The following is a 17805-nucleotide window of genomic DNA, read 5'->3' on the forward strand; positions in this document are numbered from 1 at the left end:
CCACAGTCTTGGCCCTCTCCTTGTCTCTTTGTGATATGAGAATCCTCTAATACTCAAAGCCTAGGGCTGAGGATTTAGCTCAGCGGCATAAGCGCCTACCTTGCAAGCACGTGGTCGTGAGTTCAATCCCCAGTACCAATAAAAAAAAAAAATACTCAAAGCCTAGCTGGGAGGCTGGGGATTTAGTGTGAGGTCATGAGGTTGATCCCTGGTAAAAAAAAAAAAAACAGTTACAGCTGGGCATGGTGGGCACATCTGTCATTCCAGCATTCAGGAGGCTGAGGCAGGAGGATCATTTTGAGTTCAAGCCTGAACTACAAAGTAAGCTCAAGGCCAGCCTAAACTGCATAGCAAGACTGTCTCAAAAAGACTATATATATATATATATATATATATATATATATATATAATCTCAAAACCTAGATTCACTAGAATAGTAATAACTATTTCTCTTTCTTTGGTTAGTAGCTGGAATAATTTCTAAAAAGAGAAATTTCCTGTTACCAGCCAATTACTTGGTTACAATTTGAATAGAAGAGCAAGAGATAAACACTTAATTCTTTTTATTTACTAGTTTTCAAAAATAATGAGCTGATTTCCTACCACCACTCAGAGGTGGCTAGTGATTTTTAAGTATTATATTTTCATATCCAAACATTGTTCTTTCAGCCCCCTCCCCCCCTTTTTTTCTCTGACAAACTTGGATCTCATCTTTCAGCCCCTTTTATCAGTTGTCCCACTTAGGGTCAGTAGGTGTCTCTTTGACTCAGCTCCTGAGTCCCCAGGCACTCCCAGAATTCTCTTCTAAATTTATCTCATATGTTTGCTGCTCCAGGCCTAGAATCAGTCATTTTTGCCCCACAGTGAGTTCCGGTTCCTCTTCAAAGGAAGAACTGCTCATAGACCACAACCTGCATGTCATGGGTGCTCCTTGTTACTGCTCACTTTTGGTGGTCAATTCTTACTCTTTCCACTCAACAGAATTTGTTGCTAAGTTCTGTTGAGCCTTCAGTGCAATTCTAAATAATGTCCTTTTTATAAAACTGTTAGCTGCCAGGTGGGTGGCACACACCTATCATCATAGCACTCAGGAGGTTGAGGCAGGAGGAGCGCTGTGAGTCTGAGGCCATCCTGGCCTACACAGTGAGATCCTGTCTCATTGCATGATGATTCACTGCAGGAATACTCACTTCCTCAGAGAAGAGATCTGGAATCGTACAAGACTCTAACAAAGCATTTTTAAATAAAGAAATTAGATAAAGATGCAAGAATATGTGTAAGAGAGGTTAGTTATATATTAAATACTAAGGGTTTTTTTCTCCCAACTGGATGAGTTTATGATGTTGAAGAATTCACTGCCACAAGCCAACCAAATTAATCACTCTAAAACCATTCATGTTTCCATGAGCACCTGACTTCTGTGAGGAGAGTCTTAGCCAGGATTATACTGGCTGGCTGTCTATCCCTTCACTTCTGAATGTTTTGTCCACAGGGAAGATCTCCTGGGAATTAAAAGGTAAGTACAAAGTACATCTTGTTCCATTTAAATAAGTATCATATGGCAAAAGATAAAAGAGTATGGGACTGAATGAGATAGTTCCAAATGACTTTTTAAAAGTGTAGAGCCAACAATTCATCCCTGTGTAATGACTTACTTACCTTTGTGTGTAGCCATGCAGTAGGTTGTGGCTTGCCACATCCTGCCACCTCTGAGGAATTTACATCCAGTGCAGATTCCATTTGCTTTTTGGAATAAACTCTTTCTTGCACTCTCTGAAGCAAAGATCGAGGTCTTTGAGGCAGGAGCAGTTAGAATGCAGAGCTATGCAGGGATATAGCGGGCTTTTCTCAGCTTTATTCGTGGTGGCTAGGAATCAAGATTTGAGCTGTCTTCTTTGGGAGATGAATTTTCATTTTTCATCATTATAGAAGTTTAATGATGACACAGACGATTGAATCATTAATTATAGCTATGATAGTTCTTTTTATTTAAATTTTATTTTAAAGAGGCTATGATAGTTCTATAAGGAAAAGTACTTACTACTAATTTGTATTTTTCATTACCCAAAGTGTTTTTCAGAAAGTGCCTATCAAGGCCAAGCAAAACACAAAATATTCCCTAACCTAACAGAGTACAGATTATGATGACAAGGTGTTAATTCAATAATCATTTAAAAATGTACAGAGTACCTGGGCCTGGTGGTACACACTTGTAATCCCAGCACTTGGGGGGCTGAGACGAGAGGGTTGTGAATCTGAGGAACAAAAAAAGGTGAGGTTTTTTTTTGGTATTGGGATCAAACTCATGACTTCATGCTCGCCAGGCAGGCGCTTATAATGCTGAGCCCAGGTGGGTACTTTAAAAGAGAAGGCATGGTTCTATGACATTACAAAGTAGGAACTTTTTTTTTTTTTTAACATGAAGCAAAATAATAGAAAATAATGTCATGTTGTAAGGGTAAGAATTATTGCAACCTGGATGTAGTGGTGCATACTTATAACCCCAGCTACCTGGAAGGCTGAAGCAGGTTGACTGCAAATTCAATGCCATTTTGGGCAACTTTACAAGACCCTATCGAAAAAATAAATACAGGCGTTGGAGTAGGTCAGTGGTAGAGTGCTTGCCAAATATGCTTGAGGCTGTGAGTTCAAGGCCTGCTACTTGGAAGGAGGAGAATGATGATTCTGCCCATATACGTGTAAACCAGCTCACAAAATATGTCGTGGGTCACAATAAAAATAATAATAACGATAAAAAGCTACTATAGTTGTGGACCTAACAACCCCACTACAGGATTTTCCCTGTAGGTCAAGGAAAGTAATATTCTAGCTAGGCCGTGAAACATTGACAGTTTATAACTAGTGAGGAACCCAGGAATCTGGGGCGCGTCAGGATACCACGGGCGAAGGCTGACAAGGCTGGAGTAAGATGCGGCGAGAGGGGGCTGGCGGTTGCTGGGAGGCAGAGGAGGAAGCAGGGCAGCATGGTCCCCGTGCCGCCGGCAGGGGGCGCTGTGTGAATCGTGGCGCCGCAGGTTTAACAGCTAGTCAGCAGAGGATTGGAGGTGGGTGGTGGGCAAGGAGGAGGCCTTAGGAGTGGCTCTTCCCGGGCTTCTGTCAGTGCTGCCGTTGGGACCCAGAGCTCTGGGGAGGAAGAGCGCTTTGGGGGAGGAAGATGTCTGGCAGGCTGTTGTGTTTATGAGAGACCGGAAACTGAATCACTGACAGCTCACTGAGGCTGAGGGCAAGGATGAAGTCTTCTAAATCGCACAGCGAGGAGCTTTAAAAACAAGGCCCCCTGGACCGGTGCCGCAGCCTCGACTCGCTGCTCAGAGAGGCTGCGCAGGGAGCACAGGGCCCTGGACTGGCTCTCTGTTGCTCCACTCATCAGATCTCCAGGACTTTCTCTACTTCCTAATTAAACAGTGTGTGACCTGGCCCTGGTTCAGGTCTTCCCAGGGGCTGACCTCTGTCTGCCTTGAGTCTTCACACAGCTATACACCCAACTCTTTTAATTGTATTATTTATTTATTTAGAGGCAGAGTCTTGCTAAATTGTTCAGGCTGGGCTTGAACCTGTGACCATTCTGCCTCAGTCTCCCAGAGGGCTGGGATGACAGGCTGTACTACCAGGCCTGGTAAGCATTTCATTGCAGACAGCTTCCTAGTCTTAAGAGCCAAGCAGTGTCTGCTCTGAGGCTCAGCTCTTTGCCTGCTTTCCATCTGACCCTGTCCCTGCTCCCAGGCTGTTCCCCCACACTCGGGGTCTAGAGCAATCCCATCTGTGTGTCCCCAAGCAACATAAGGACGTGAACAGTCTCCAGAGCCACTCCTTGGGACAGGCTGCCCATGATCCCTAGTATCATTACCTAATGATCTACACTTCTCATTTTGTGATTGATGAGGTGCCCTCATTTTAAAATATACTCTACATATTTTAAACCATAGCCTATGCTTCTCTTTTTTGAATCCATTTTATTCAAAGATAAATAGAAAAAAGGGGGGGAACTACAATAAAATTTTAAAGTACATCAATCGGGGTATATTATTTTTTGGTTTTTTGCCCTTGCGTACCGACAACTCGTGACTTTGCATTTGCCAGGCACTAAATCCTGGACCCTGGTGCTTCTTTTAAGAGATGTACTCCTTGAGCCCAAGATGTACTCCTTGACACCTGCCTATAATCTCAGCATTCTAGGTGGCTGAGGCAGGAGGATCACCAGTTCAAGCCCAGACTGGGCAATTTAAGAGTTTATCGAGACCCTGTCTCACAAGAGGGCAGAGCATATAAGCTCAGTACAAAGGTCTTGGGTTCAGTCCTTAGTACAGCATAAAAGAAAGAGGATGAGGAGGAGAGACCCCAGAATCTTCTAGTTGCCTTAAAAGCAGGTTCAAGGCTGACTAGGGAGGCCTCTTAGGAGGCAGGTGCTGGGGTGAAGATGGGGAGCTAAGTGACAGATCACTCACAGCCGAGTCTCAGTGGATGAAAATTCAAATGAGGGCTGAACATGCAAGCAGCAAGGCAAGGACGCCAAAACCTGCTGATCTTCCCTTTGGCCCCGGGGACAGCTCAGATCGCAGGTGCCCTGTCAGCAGTGGCTGCCAGGACAGCCAGGTAGCTGGCTACGTAGAAGCGGCCGGATGCTGCCCGCAGAGGCTGCAGGGAGGGCATGGGCGGCCCCTGCATGGAAGGCCACTGATGAGAACAGACAGGCGCAGGACAGCCGGGGATTAAGGGATTTGCCCCTGCCCTCATTTGACCTGTCCCACTACCTCTGCACAATGCACTCCCGCAGGGAACGGGCTGACCGCACGGTGACCTGCAAGCAGCTGGCTTCTGCGTCACCCTGCCAAGGGTGACAGATTGCATGAGCTTGGGCACGCACTGGTCAGCCTTGATTGTTCGGAAGATGACCAGCTGTGCTCGGGAGGCTAGATTTATGTTCTACTCAGTTGTGAGCTTAAATCTGGTGTAAATGAGGACTTTTCCTCCCCCGTTTTTCTTCAAAGAAACAGACTTGATCTTCAGTCCCTGTTGCCGGTGAGTATTACTAAACTAAGGATAGATGCTACCCTGCGCATTAGCCAAAAGCCTAAGAAGTGATCTGTGCATGGGTTTTTAATTCTGGGATTTCACTTTTAGTAGATGCTGTTGATCAGTGCTTGGGAGTCACAGAAGTGATTTCCTCATCAACACTTGACATCATTGGTCTTTTTTGTACTGTGTGTGTGTGTGGTGGTATCACACTTTTATTTTGTATATACCTGACAATGAGGTTAAACACATGATCATGTTTATTGCCTACTCGGATGTCTTCTTTTGTGAAGTGCACATTAAAACCCCTTGCTTTTTCATTGTTTGTACAAGTTCTTTATCTATTGGACGTGAGTCCTTTGTTTGATGTATAGCAAATATCTTCTCCCACTCTCATTTTTTATACTCATGAATGGAAGCTCTTAATGTTGGTTATTTTTCTTTATGGTTAATCTTTTTATGTAACTTCTTTAAGAAGTTTTTGCTTGTTCCAAGGCCTTGAATATACTCTCTTATCTTTAGGCTTTGTTATTTTATCTCTGGCAGAGACATCTACAGTCTACCTAGGACTGATTTTTGTGTGTACAGTGTGAAGTAGATATCAGATCATTGTTTGTTTTTATTTTCCAGTTTATTTTCTAGTGCTGAGGATCAAACCACTGAGCCACACCCTGAGCCCCAAGGCAGTTCTTTTGATTTTGGATTTTCTTTCCCAGATTGATATCCAATTGATCCAAAATCATTCATTAAAAAGAACTTTCCCTTTCCTACTGCTCTACTGGACCAATTTTGTTATAAATCAAGTATCCATGTATGAGCTATCTCCTTAGTCCTTTTTATTTTTGTTTATTGTGAGACAAGTTCTCACTAAGTTATCTAGGCTGGCCTCAAATTTAGAATCCTCCTGCCTCAGCCCTCTGAGTAGCTGGGATTTCAGGGATGAGCTAGCTAGCATGCCTTTGCTGAGATGGTCTTCCTTAGGCTAAGGAAACTACTTCCTAAATTGCTAAGAGGGCTTGTGCCCTCTTGTATGTTTGTTTGTTTCATGATACTGGGAACTGACCCCAGGACTGTTCTACCACTGAGCTATATTCTCAGCCTTTTATAATTCTTTATATTGAGACAAAGTCTCACTAACTTGACTTGTGATCTTTCTGCCTCAGCCTCCCAGAGTCCTAGCATTACATGCATGTGCCTCTATACCTGGCTTGGTTGTTTTTTAAAATCATGAATGACTATTTTATTATTTTGCCTCTATAGAGATATATGCATCTATAATTTTTCATATTTATTTTATTGATAGTAATCATTACTCCTGTTAATTAGTTTTGGAATGTTAAGCTAATCTGTTATTTCAGGAATAAGTCCTGCTTAGCAGTGTTTTATGCATAATTATTTTTATTAAGATTTTTGCATCTATCTTCATGAAAGAGTGGCTTTTAATTTTATTGTCAAGTTCAGTGTCAAGATTTTGATGAGGAAGCCGGAGATTTAGCTCAGTGGCATAAGCAGCTTGTGAGTTCCATCCCCGGCACCCCCTCCCAAAAAAATTGATGAGGTCAAAGTGGATTAGGAAGTACCCCTTTTTTTTCTTTGCTAGGGTTTGTATAACTTAGTGTTGTTTTTTCTCTAAACACTGGGGTGGCATCTCTCGTGATGAGATACTGTACAGCCAGCGTTGCAGACCCTTTTTTGATTTGTCTTTTCCTTTCCAGTGGTGTGGGGCCCAGCTAGGTGATTGTACAGGACAGTGGCAAGACCACCAAGGACTCTACACTCTGCGTACCACCAGGCAGTCTGCCCAGCCCTGCCGAGCCATCTTCACACTCCTTGGACAGGATGAGTGCCCTCGATGGTGTCCCTTTCAAGGTGTCCAAGGGCTTCGTGATCAGCGCAGAGTCTCTCCCCACACTGGAGCTCAGTGTCCCTGCCTGCAGGGAGCTCCTGCTGGGTTCCATGGTAAGGGTCTCTCTTGTCCCTTGTCAGCAAGTTGAGCTTACATGAAGGTTTTGGAGAGAAGCTTATTGCATAGGTAGGTCTGGGGGAGAATGCAATATTCACATGATCCTGAAAAAATAAAGGAACTGTGGAGCTGGCTGGAGCCTCTTGGGGGCTGTTGGGTTTTTGCTGCCCCTGGCTACCAGATACTTAGGAAACCAGTTTGTGTCTCACTCATTGCACATGAAGAACCTAAGACTCAGAGAAAGAAGGTGACTATTCATAATGCTTGGCAGTTACAAGACTAAAAGCCAGGCTCCAACTCCACGTCACTGCATGTCAGTTAGCAGTGGGGCAGAGACCAGGTGTGAGTCAGGTGAGGCTCGAAGGCTAAGTTGGAGCAGAGGGCCCCTGCAGGGAAGTCAGGAAGAGAACACAGTCCGGCCAGGGAGACGGGTGGGAGGGGGCACAGGAGACACAGTGTTTGAAAAAGGGTCTCACTATATAGTTCAGGTTGGTCTTGAACTCACTAAGTAGCCCAGGCTGGCCTTGAACTCATAGTGATCCTCCTGCATCAGCCTCCTAAATGGTGGGGTCACATGAATGCGCCATCACACCTGGCTTTGTATTTTTGTTTACTCGTTCTCTCTCCCTCTCCCCAACTACAACTTCCCTTACTTTAGCTTTTCCCTTAACTGGCCACAGGAGAGCACTGAAATTGCTTATTAAAATTATATAGTTATTTATTTCTTGCAATGCTGGGGATCAAAACTTGGGTCTTGCACGTGCTAAAATTTCTGTATTTTTAATGGAGTTTTATGTTTTCTGCTCTTGGTGTGTGTGTGTGTGTGTGTGTGTGTGTGTGTGTGTGTGTTAACTTAAAGGTAGGGAACCACAATTTTTTATTTTTGCTTCATTTGTAAACTCTAAGTTAGAGCACTTGTGTCGGCATTAGATCATTCTTTTTGCTGTTGTGCTAGGGGTTGGGCCTGGCATCTGCATGCTGGGAAGAGCTCTCCCTCTGAGCTGTACAGATTGCTGATCATGCAGGAGAGAAAGCGCTGCCTTCTGGTCGACAGGAGCCCAGCATGGCCACTCACCCCCGGTCTACCCTCAGCAAATAAAATTGTCTGAGTGTCATTTCATAATCTGGAAATAGGGATGATACTTGAAGCTATTTAGCAAAGCTCATCAAAGATTAGATCATCACATTTCATGGTCTTCAAAGTAACCTTGAATAGCAGCAAAGAAGAGGGGGGAGATATTGTCACAGGGACTTTGGAGCTGGACCTCAGATGCCCAGTGGGTAACTAAGAACAGAATAAAGTTTGGCCTCTCCCTTACCCTCCAGAACTTGGGATCATATCCCTACAACGTTCTTTAGCCCTACATGTACCTAGACTGTCCTTCAAGACCGAGGACACCAAGATGAGAGTGATTTTCAGAATTCGGAAGGACATCCAACCACTTTTACAGAGTCCAGTTCCAAACCCCCTGGAACAATGCCTAGAAGTCTTGAGTCATTGTCCTAACTCTACAGCCACCTCAGACTGCAGGAAAAGCCGCACCTTGCACATCACCCCATGACGCTGTCACATTAGGGAGAGCAATTACACCATGCAGGGAAACAGGCTGCGTCCCAGGAGCTGGTATCTCACAAGGGAAACCAACATCCTCAGATGAGAATGGCTGTCCAAGGACCTCAGGAAACTATGTGAGCTGCCCCTCAGCCAGACCTCCGCCTCCCCACCAGCTGTGTAACGCCCCAGTAAGGGCTGCAAAACCCCAGCCCTTGCCTTTGCTCCTCTTTTGTATAAAAACCCCAAAGTTCATTTAGCGTGCTTCCCAGTATGACCACGCTGATAAAATCTTTCCAGCCCTTCACAGCTTAGGGACAGGTGGTGGGAATCCCAGCCCTGGTTCGCCCCTCACCACCCCTTTCTCCACAGCACGACTTCAGCCTGGAAAGGAAGGCTCTCTTCTGTGCTGAGGCTGCCACCCGAGGATGCGGCCCCTACCCGTGCGGTGATCAGGGCACGGCGTCGGCCCCTCCAGCCTGGCTCTTGCTGCTCAGTCCCGACAGCGGCCTGGCACCTGCACCTGCGGAGCCCGGACTCCAGGAGCCACCCGGAGGCGAGCAGGAGGCCGGCAGCGGCGGCGACGAGGAGGACCCTTCGTCAGCCAGCGAGGATGAGAGGCGCCCTGGTGGCTCCCGGCCCAGCTCCCGGCCCAGCTCCCCGACCACCCCCGACCCCGGCCGGCGCCCCTCGCTGCTTGAGCGGCTGTCGGGGAGCAGCCTGGCCGCGCGGCCACGCGCGCTGCTGCACTGCTTCCGCCGCCACCGTGCTTGCAGCCTGAGCTCGGTGCCTGCGCCCCCGGGGCCCCTGCCACCGCCACCACCGCCGCCTCCACTCAGCCCCACGCTGCCCCCGCGGCCCGCCACGGCCGGCGCCATGGCCCCGCTGCGCAGCCACAAGCCCACGGTCGCGGTGAGTAGCGCGCGGCCGCGGTCTCGGTTCCTTCCGCCCCGTCTCGGGAGCCTTCGGCCTAGAGGTCCCAGCTCCGGGCCGTCCGCTCGCGGCCCGGGCTTCGCCGCCGGGTTCGCAGGCAGGAGCGGCTCCTCAATGCGCAAGGGCACAGCTGCTGGCCTGACCCGTAGCGGGTGCTCGGTGAACCTCTGTTAAGGAAAAAAGCCACAGATCCGGGGCTTTGCGGGCTGGCCAGGCCGGAGGCTCCTGGAGAACGTTCCGGGTAGTGCGACTTCCCGCCAGAAACTTAAAGGCGGAGATAGCAAACCTCAGCACAGGACCCAGCACCAGACCGGCGTCCTGTGTGGAGAGAAGGCCAGGCTGCCCAGGATGGGGTGGGTGTCACAGCCCAGCCAAAGAAGCAGCAGCCTCAAGGCCCTCACTTTGTCCCTTCCAAGGCCCTGTCCCCAGTCTTGTGTTTATAGCCATGTGTCCTTCTTTAAGAGATCCCCTCTAGATTGTTTAAGCAGCAGGCTCAATAAAATCTGGATCCGTAGCAGATGGTGTGGGACAGGATGGGTAGCAGAAGGTGGCACTTGGGCACAGCTTTCTGTCCTGAAGTTGGGCCAGGAGATGCTACTGAATAAGGCCGAGGTGGAATTAACCAGAGACAGACTGGAGGCCCCTGACCTTAGACAAGTTGTGGGTGCTGATGTTCTCCACCCTGGGGTGGGGCGGGGTGGGGGACCTCTAAGGTGGAGATGGCTGGGGAACTCATGCCCACATCCACACCCTGCTCTGGCTTTCCTTGGGAGGAGGGGTCAGGGCTGTGTTTAGGGTTTTGCTGGCCTGTGTCCAGAAGCACCCTAGCTCAGATCTCACTACAAGTAAGATAAGGAACCCCTGGGGTCAGGGCCAGGCCCCACATGTGTACTGTGGCTCAGGTCCTTAACTTGTCTGAACTTTGACCTCCATATCAGTTAAACAAGATAATAGGATGGTTCTATCCTAATTCTTGGGAATTTTTTCCTTCTTTCTTTTTGTGTAGGGGAGGGAAAACTGGGTCACATCATATTGCTCATGTTGGTCTCAAACTTTGGGGCATCCAATGATTCTCCTACCTCAGCCTCATGAGTAGCTGGGAGTGCAGAGTATGCTATCATGCCCAGCTTCCTGTTACATTCATTGGCAGTGTTCAAAGCAGTACGTGAAACTCGGCCTCACCAACAGTGCCTTGTATCCACTGCTTTACTGCTCTTCCTGCCCCTCACTCGTTTGCTCCCATCTCAAGCCTCCTAACAACTCTGTAGGCTGCATGAGAGATACTCATTTTGCATAGGAGTAAAGTGAGTGATCCAGGGAGATGGGGAGCTGGAGCCTGCAGGACTCAGCTCTCAGCAGCACCAGCGCCACACTCTGTATAGAAAGTAGTACTGGAAGCCGCTTTTTCAAATGTCCAGCCAGGCCAGCATCTCCTGTGCTAACTGACGCACCATTCTCTGTTTCAGTCGCTCAGCCCGTATACCTGCCTGCCGTCTCTTAGGGAGACACCCCAGCCTCTCAAGCCCTGCAGATCGCACCCTGATTCTGCAGCTGACCTGCTGTCTGCCCTGAGTCAGGAAGAACAGGAGCTCATCAGGCCTGTGGTCGCCCTGGGATACCCCCTGGCCAGGGCCATCACAGCTCTGCAGAGGACGGGGAGACAGAGCCTGAGCCAAGTGAGTAGGAGCTATGTAGCTGGGGTGGCTACAGCCGAGCCAAGCAGCTGTGGGGCTTTTTGCCTTTAAGTTAAAGAAGACTTGTTCCTTTCTTTTTAGAGGTGTAAATTACTGGGGTTTGCAAACCAGTTTCTAGACCCTTCGGATGCTTCCCCTGCAGGAATTTATCAGTGGTTCCCATGCCCACTGGCAGAGGCTCAGTACTCTACCCTTGTCCAGTTCCTGCTCCAAATTCAGGGAACTGGAGCTTTGGACAGTTTGAAAGCTCTCCAAAATTTATTCTAGAGAACTTATTCTAGTGGATTGCTTGTTTGCAGTACTGAGGATTGAAACTAGGGCTTTTGCCTTGAGCTATATCCCCCTCCTCTTACTTTTTTTTTTTTTTTTTTTAACATTATGCTAGGAGCCAGGGATTTAACTCAGCAGCTCAAGAGTTTGCCTGGTAATCGTGAGGTTGCAAGTTTGATCCCTAGTTTAAAAAAAAAAAAAAAAAAAAAAAAAAAAGGATGTAACATTAACATAGGATCTCACAGAGTTGTGAAGTTGCCCAGGCTGGGACTCCAACTTGCAGTCCTCTTGCCTCAGCCTCCTTGGATGCTGGGATTACAGGCATGCGCCACCACACAATACAACACAAAGTCTGTGTTGTCCAATATAGTAGCTTCTACCCATATGTGGTTATTTTCAATCTGTGATTAAAAAACTGAATTTTAAATTTTATTTAGTTGTCATTAATTTAAATTCAAATTCAAATAGCCACATTTAGCCAGTGGCGACCATACTGGGGAGCACAGCTCTAGCCACTCCCCTCAGGGAACAGTTTCCCCACATTGTCTCTTTCTTTCAACTGCCCACCTACCCCATTAGTCCTAACTATTTACTGGGTACTTCATGGGGTGGGCCAAGAGCTAGGGGGAAGCCAAGGCACATCTAGCCCTGCATGGTGAGCAGGCTTTCCTGGAAGCAGGCACAGGTGGAGTTGGGCAGACAAGATGTTAAAGAGACCCTCAGGACCAGACCTGAGGAAGAGAAGCCAAAGAAACACCCACCAGCCCCTCTATTCCAAGGCCCCTTTGGCCCCTGAGTGTCCTGAGTGGGCTGACATCGTGGTTGGACCTTTACACATCTACTTCAGCCAGCGTTTGCCTGTAGAAAGGGGTGACCCAAGGGACGCAGGTCTCTATAGCAAACTCAAAACTTTAGTAGCTCAGCACAAGGACCATTTATTTGCTCGAGATACTCTGAGTTGATAGTCAGGGTCGGACAGAGCTAGGTGGTTCTGCTGGTCTCACTGTGGCTGCAGGTGAGCAATTTAATCAGAACCTTACTGATGGCCCAGTGGTGGTGGAATTTGTCATCTAGGCCACATGGCTGCAGTCCAGTTTGGTTCCAAGAGAGCACATGTGAAAGCTGCAAGGCCTCCTGCAGCCTCTGCTGCACTGGGACACCATCGTTTTCATTGTACCCGGTTTCTCAGAGCATGTCTTAGAACACCCCAGACAGACTCAAAGGGAGGAAAAGGAGACTCTGCCTCTGGATGGGAGGGACCATGAAGAATTTATGGCCATCCTCAATGGGCCACGAGGAGGTTCCAGAGTTCAGCAGAGGCTTCTGTGGGTGCCAAGCTTTGAGCTGGACTTTGAAGCCAGATTAAACTGACTTTGATGTAAGGAAAAAGGACGATTTTCCAGGCGGGACAGACAAGTAAATGGAGGGGCAGGGACGGGAAGGAGGAGTTTGAGAGGCCCCGATCCAACAGTCTTTTGGAGGCGAGGATGCAGGAGACAGGCTGTGGGAAATGACAGAAGGGGACTCGGGAACAGACTGAGGGCTGGGCTGAGAATCTGATAAATGACCCAAGGTACAAGGGAAGCATGGTAGGTTGGGGGGTGGTGGCATGAATGCCACTGCCCAGCCCCCTACCCCAGTGTGACATTCCCTGAGCATCGGATTGGACAGCAGTTCCCAGGGCAGTTGGCATTTATTCCTTTTTTTCCTGTCTCTGTCTCCACGTCAGAGGGCTTGGGCACCTTCTCCGCAGTCTCACCCTCTAAGGGCTGAGGTGGAGCCTGCTCTGGGGAGGGAATGGCAGGAATGGGACTCTCATGCTGCAGCCAGAAGCAGGGTGCTGCGGCCAGGCTGGGGGGCGGGGTCATGCTCCTGCCCTGACCCTCCTGCTTCTGCTCTACCCCAGCTCTTCAGTCTGTGTCTTTTGCGGGAGGAGAAATTTCAGCATGGGCACCCAAATGGCTACCCCGAAACTCTCTCTGCCCCAGGCCCTAGCCTGAGAGCATACAATTAGGTCCCCTTCTTTCCCATTCTGCAAGGTTGCTGTGATGTTACTGCCCTGAGCACTTTGCAGAAAAAAAAAAAAAAAATGGAGACTAGGTAGGTTCAGCTGACCAAACAGGGGCAGCCCCAGGGCCGGTGTGACCCGGAACCTCTGTTACACAGTGCTTTTCTCCCAGTTCCTGTGTGAGAACTCTGAGGACAGTAACCCAGGCTGCTCTTAGATTTACTATATATATATATATATATATATATATATATATATATATTTTTTTTTTTTTTTTTTTTGTCTTTTTCGTTTTTATCGGTACCAGGGATCGAGCTCACGACTGCCTGCTTGCAAGGCAGGCGCTTATGCCTCTGAGCTAAATCCCCAGCCCTGCTCTTAGATTTAAGACCAACTCAGCCCCCAGCTGCAGCTGGGGAGCTTGGCCAAGAAGCACGTCAGGAGGCTGAGGGGCCAGGTCCACTAGGGGGCACCAGTGAGCCTCCCCAATCCCTTTGGGCCTGGTAAAGCTACAGCACGGCCCATCATGGCCAGGTCTGAATGCAAGTCACAACCAGGACAGGGCAGTGGCCTCCCTGGGGTGGCACCAAGGGTCTCTGCAGCGGGGACACTGTGTTCCCAGACAGAGACTTGCCACCTTTGTGGCATCGCTGGGTGATCTTCCTCCCCAGTGGACAGTCATGGGGTGGCCCCAGGGGCCCTGCCCCCCCATTCCTCTATCCTCCCTTCAACCCCTCCTTTGGATGCCTTCATCTCCCCTCCCTGTTCTGTGAGGTTCCCCCATCATCTGAGCTGTTGCTTGGGGTTCAGATTGCTTCCCCATGACAGATAAGCCAGAGGCTGTACACCGTGTAATCCAGCAGTCTAGGAGGTTGAGGCAAGAGGATCACAAATTTGAACCTAGCCTGGGCAGCCTAGTGACTTAAGGAAACCTTGTTTCAAAATAAAAAAGGGCTGGAGATGTAGCTTAATGTGAAGACCCCAGGTCCAATCCTTAGTACAGAAACAAAAACAAAAACAAAACAAAACAGAACAGAACCACCAGATAACCTAAGGGAGGCACTGGTGATGGAGTCAGTGGAGAAGAGGAAATGCAAAAGCTAGGTTTTGTGCATTGCGCTGTCCCTCCTCCTACAGGCTTGCTCTGCCCATTGCCTGGCGTGGACGAAGGTCCATGGCAAGGCCCAGACTCGCCAAGGGAGCCCAGACACAGCAGGGCCCTCCCTGGGGGTTCCCCACTGACAGGACAGAGGAGGAACTGGGCATGGGCCTCGAGACTCTCTCATCCACCCTGGGTCCTGAAGCAAGCCGGGGAGCTTCTGTAACCCTGTAGGCCCCAAAAGCAGTCGGAGCAGCAGAATCTTTCCAGATGCAGATCCCCAGGCCTGCCCTGAAGGTGGTGCTGATATGCAGCATGGCTTGGTGTCACCTGTCCCTGGAGCCACATGTGAGGATCACCTGAGAATTATTAACACCACCCAGTGTCCTGGCCACAGCCTCAGGAAGTGAAGGCGGTGGTTTTCCAAGCATGCACGGTGGTTGCCGTGCACCCCAAGGTTGAGAACCAGCACAGTGATAAGCCAAAAGCTAAAGGAGCATCCACTGCCCAGCCCTGCCCTCTCCACCCTCCTCCAGGCCTGTCCACTGTCCCCCTGCAGGACAAGGCCCTAATTAAGTGAGAGCTAGCCCAGCCATCGTCCTGGAATCACCTGCCCTGTCTGGACCTCTGTTTCCTCCCCTGAGCAGGGCGGTTTGGGTGTGTGTCTTTTAGTGTGTGCTCAGAGCAAGGTCCTGGTGACCCAGGCTCATCCTCTGGTCAGTGCGCTAGCCTTCATCTCCCAGCCTGCCCATCCTGCCCTCTGCATGCTCCGAAGGTCTGCAGAAACCTGCCCTGCTCCTTCTCTGCACACAACCCTAGCTCCCCCAGTCAGGAGCCGTCCTCTGGCACAGACTCTGGCGCAGCCGTCCTCTGTAAATCCTGCTTTGATTCACCTGGCCCTAGTGTTGTCTTGCATCTGATTTATCTCTCACGCTAAGTTGTAAGTTCCCTCAGGGACATTCTTAATTCATTTCATAAAGGCAGCATCGGCTGTTGTAAGACCCCTTCCCGCTGCCATGCTGAGACCAGGGACACAGGGGCAAGGGATGCAGCTGTGGGGTAAACCAAGCAGCCCCTCTCAACTGGAGCAGGAAGCACAGGTGGAGAAAGAGGAAGTGGAGCAATAACAGGGCTGTGCGTGCCATGTAGGGAGCTCGGGGTGCCCTGGGAGCAGCAGGGACACAGCCAGTGGAGACCCATGTGCCAGAGGCTTCCGGGGGCTGGCGCTGGCCCTGGCCTTTCAGCATTCATCACCTTTACCTACTGTCTCCTGAGGGTAAAGGGGCCCTGGTGATTTACACAGGGAATGGCACCCAGGATTTGGGCCCACTGGGCCCCTGTCGTGCCCCCATCCCTTTCCCAAGCTGTAGAGGCTCAGGAGGGTTCCCGGGAACAGATGTGTCTAGTGAGGGGTGGAGGTCCTGACGCAGCAGGTACTCACCAGGAGAGGGCAGTGTGTATGTTTGATCGCAGGAGGTGGGGGCTCCCCACTCCCATGGCCCCTTTCCTGGATTTCATCCTCCATTTTGGGACAGCGGTGGGGGATGTGGTCCACTTGTCCCAGGTCTAGGCCTCTCCTCAGGTTGTGTGGGCTCTGGGGCTCTCTGGGCCCGGTAGCATGTGGGGCTTTGCTGGCCCACCTGGCCCTGAGTTCAGAGCACACCCCACTGCTGCTCGTTGGTGCTCTGTTACCATCCCATCCCGTCTGCCTCTTCTGCCTAGTTTCTCGGCTACCTCAGCGCCCGGGAGAGGCTGCTGCAGCAGGGCTATGTGGAGGCCCTGGTGGACGAGGCCATGGAGCTGTTCCAGAACTCTGAAAGCAAGGTCAGCGGGGACGGCAGGATGGGGGTAACGGCGGTCCCCAGAGCGGCCGCAGTAGGATAGGAGATGAAATGTGGACAGAGGTGGGAAACAGAGCAGGCAGCAGGAGAGGGGCAGCTGGAGGCCAGGTTTCAGGCTGGAAGCTGGTCACTGGGCTGGGCAGGGTCCTGGGGCTCCTTATCCTGCACCCACGCCCAAGTACAGGGGTTGGGAGGAGCAGGAGGTGGGGGCCAGGCCAGGCCAGGCCAGAGCCTTCTGTCCTGAGCAGAGTCAGGGAGGTCAGAGGCCTCATCACCCTGGAGGTGCAAGACCACTTTAGGGGCCGCCCAGCCTGGTCTATGAGGCCACAGCTTTCTGGGTGGAAGAACAATGGGCACAGGGACAGGGCACTCAGGGACCCAGCTGTCCCCACCCCCTCACAGGCCAGGGAGTTCCTGCGCCTCTGGGAGCAGTTCAGCGACATGGGTTTCCAGCCACAGCGGATCAAGGAGGTGCTGCTGGTACACGGCAACCGCCATGAGCAGGCCCTGGAGGAGCTGGTGGCCGGCACCCAGTGACTGTGAGGCCACTGGCCTGTGTCCTTGAAACCCAGCCGGAGCCACACAGACAAAGCTATGCACGTTCACTATAAAAAACAAACAGTCCCAAGGCAGGGGAAACACTGAGGTCAGCTGGCGGTGCTCCAGGAGGACGAGGCAGGGGCCAGTGAGGTGGGACTGAGCCTTGCACCCTGCCTGTGTTCCATGTGTACCCTCTGTGTTAATAACTTTGCTGTTGAGAAAATTAAAACAATAACAGTAGCAACAGAATGACGGGCAGTTGTTTTGAGTCCTGTAGGCTGCTGGTCTTGGGATGGAAAATATATCCCCACTGAGCCTCAGAAGTTCCGATTTGGGTTCTGTGGATGTCGAGCTCAAGGGCTCTTTGGGTCTCCATGTCCCCAAAGGAAAAGTAGAAAATCTGATGAAGTCAATGTTTGACCTGGCCAGTGCCCATCAGATACTCTGACTCAGAAAGCACAGCATGGTGGCCTCCTGGGTGTTCTTTCATTGGTTCTTTAAGACACAGTTTCATTGGTGTGGGACGATGAAGGCAGTCCTCCTGCTTCAGCCTGCCAAGTATCCGGGACTACAGGTAACAAGCTCAGTTTGTTTTATATAATGGGTTCTCTGGGGTTCTTTACAATGGCACAGGCCCAAGGCCAGTGAGTGTGGCCTTCTGGACCAGCCAGGCTAGGCCCCCTTCTGCCCTGACAGTCCAGCCCGAATGTCCCCTTTCATCTTCTGGGAGGTGGGGAGATTAGGACCAGGTTGTCTCCAGCTGCCCCACATCTGTCCGTTAGAGGCCCCCAGGGGAGCCAAAGGGTAACTTGCTGAAGCAGCCTAGAGGTCAGAGGCCAAGACATGGATGCCCCATTTTTTCTAGTCGCCC

At 50.2% G+C, this 17805-nt stretch overlaps 1 protein-coding gene across 3 annotated transcripts; it reads left to right on the plus strand.

The window, feature by feature from the left end:
* Positions 1-45: 45 nt before the first annotated feature.
* Positions 46-17183, plus strand: Ubap1l (ubiquitin associated protein 1 like). 3 transcript variants are annotated; one of them, XM_063254330.1, is made up of 6 exons: positions 46-1516; positions 6750-6993; positions 8922-9461; positions 10949-11158; positions 16276-16377; positions 16777-17183. In XM_063254330.1, exons 2-6 carry the CDS (start codon positions 6874-6876, stop codon positions 16957-16959), a joined length of 1155 nt encoding a protein of 384 aa, XP_063110400.1. In that variant the 5' UTR covers positions 46-1516; positions 6750-6873; the 3' UTR covers positions 16960-17183. The 3 variants fall into 3 exon arrangements, with proteins under 3 accessions (XP_063110400.1, XP_063110399.1, XP_063110401.1); XM_063254329.1 differs by lacking the exon at positions 46-1516 and adding an exon at positions 1523-5040; XM_063254331.1 differs by lacking the exon at positions 46-1516 and adding an exon at positions 1523-5040 and having other exon boundaries at positions 16797-17183.
* The last annotated feature ends 622 nt before the right edge of the window (positions 17184-17805 follow it).

The sequence above is a fragment of the Cavia porcellus genome, unplaced genomic scaffold, assembly GCF_034190915.1.
Source record: "Cavia porcellus strain 051 isolate PalLab524CR breed Dunkin Hartley unplaced genomic scaffold, mCavPor4.1 scaffold_8, whole genome shotgun sequence".
NCBI lineage: Eukaryota > Metazoa > Chordata > Mammalia > Rodentia > Caviidae > Cavia > Cavia porcellus.

Excerpts from the sequence above, each read along its gene's own strand:
- Ubap1l (XM_063254330.1), top strand. The coding sequence starts at position 6,874 with ATGAGTGCCCTCGATGGTGTCCCTTTCAAGGTGTCCAAGGGCTTCGTG. Across the intron at positions 6,994-8,921 it reads AGCTCCTGCTGGGTTCCATG|CACGACTTCAGCCTGGAAAG; the intron begins GTAAGGGTCTCT and ends CTTTCTCCACAG. Across the intron at positions 9,462-10,948 it reads GCCACAAGCCCACGGTCGCG|TCGCTCAGCCCGTATACCTG; the intron begins GTGAGTAGCGCG and ends TCTCTGTTTCAG.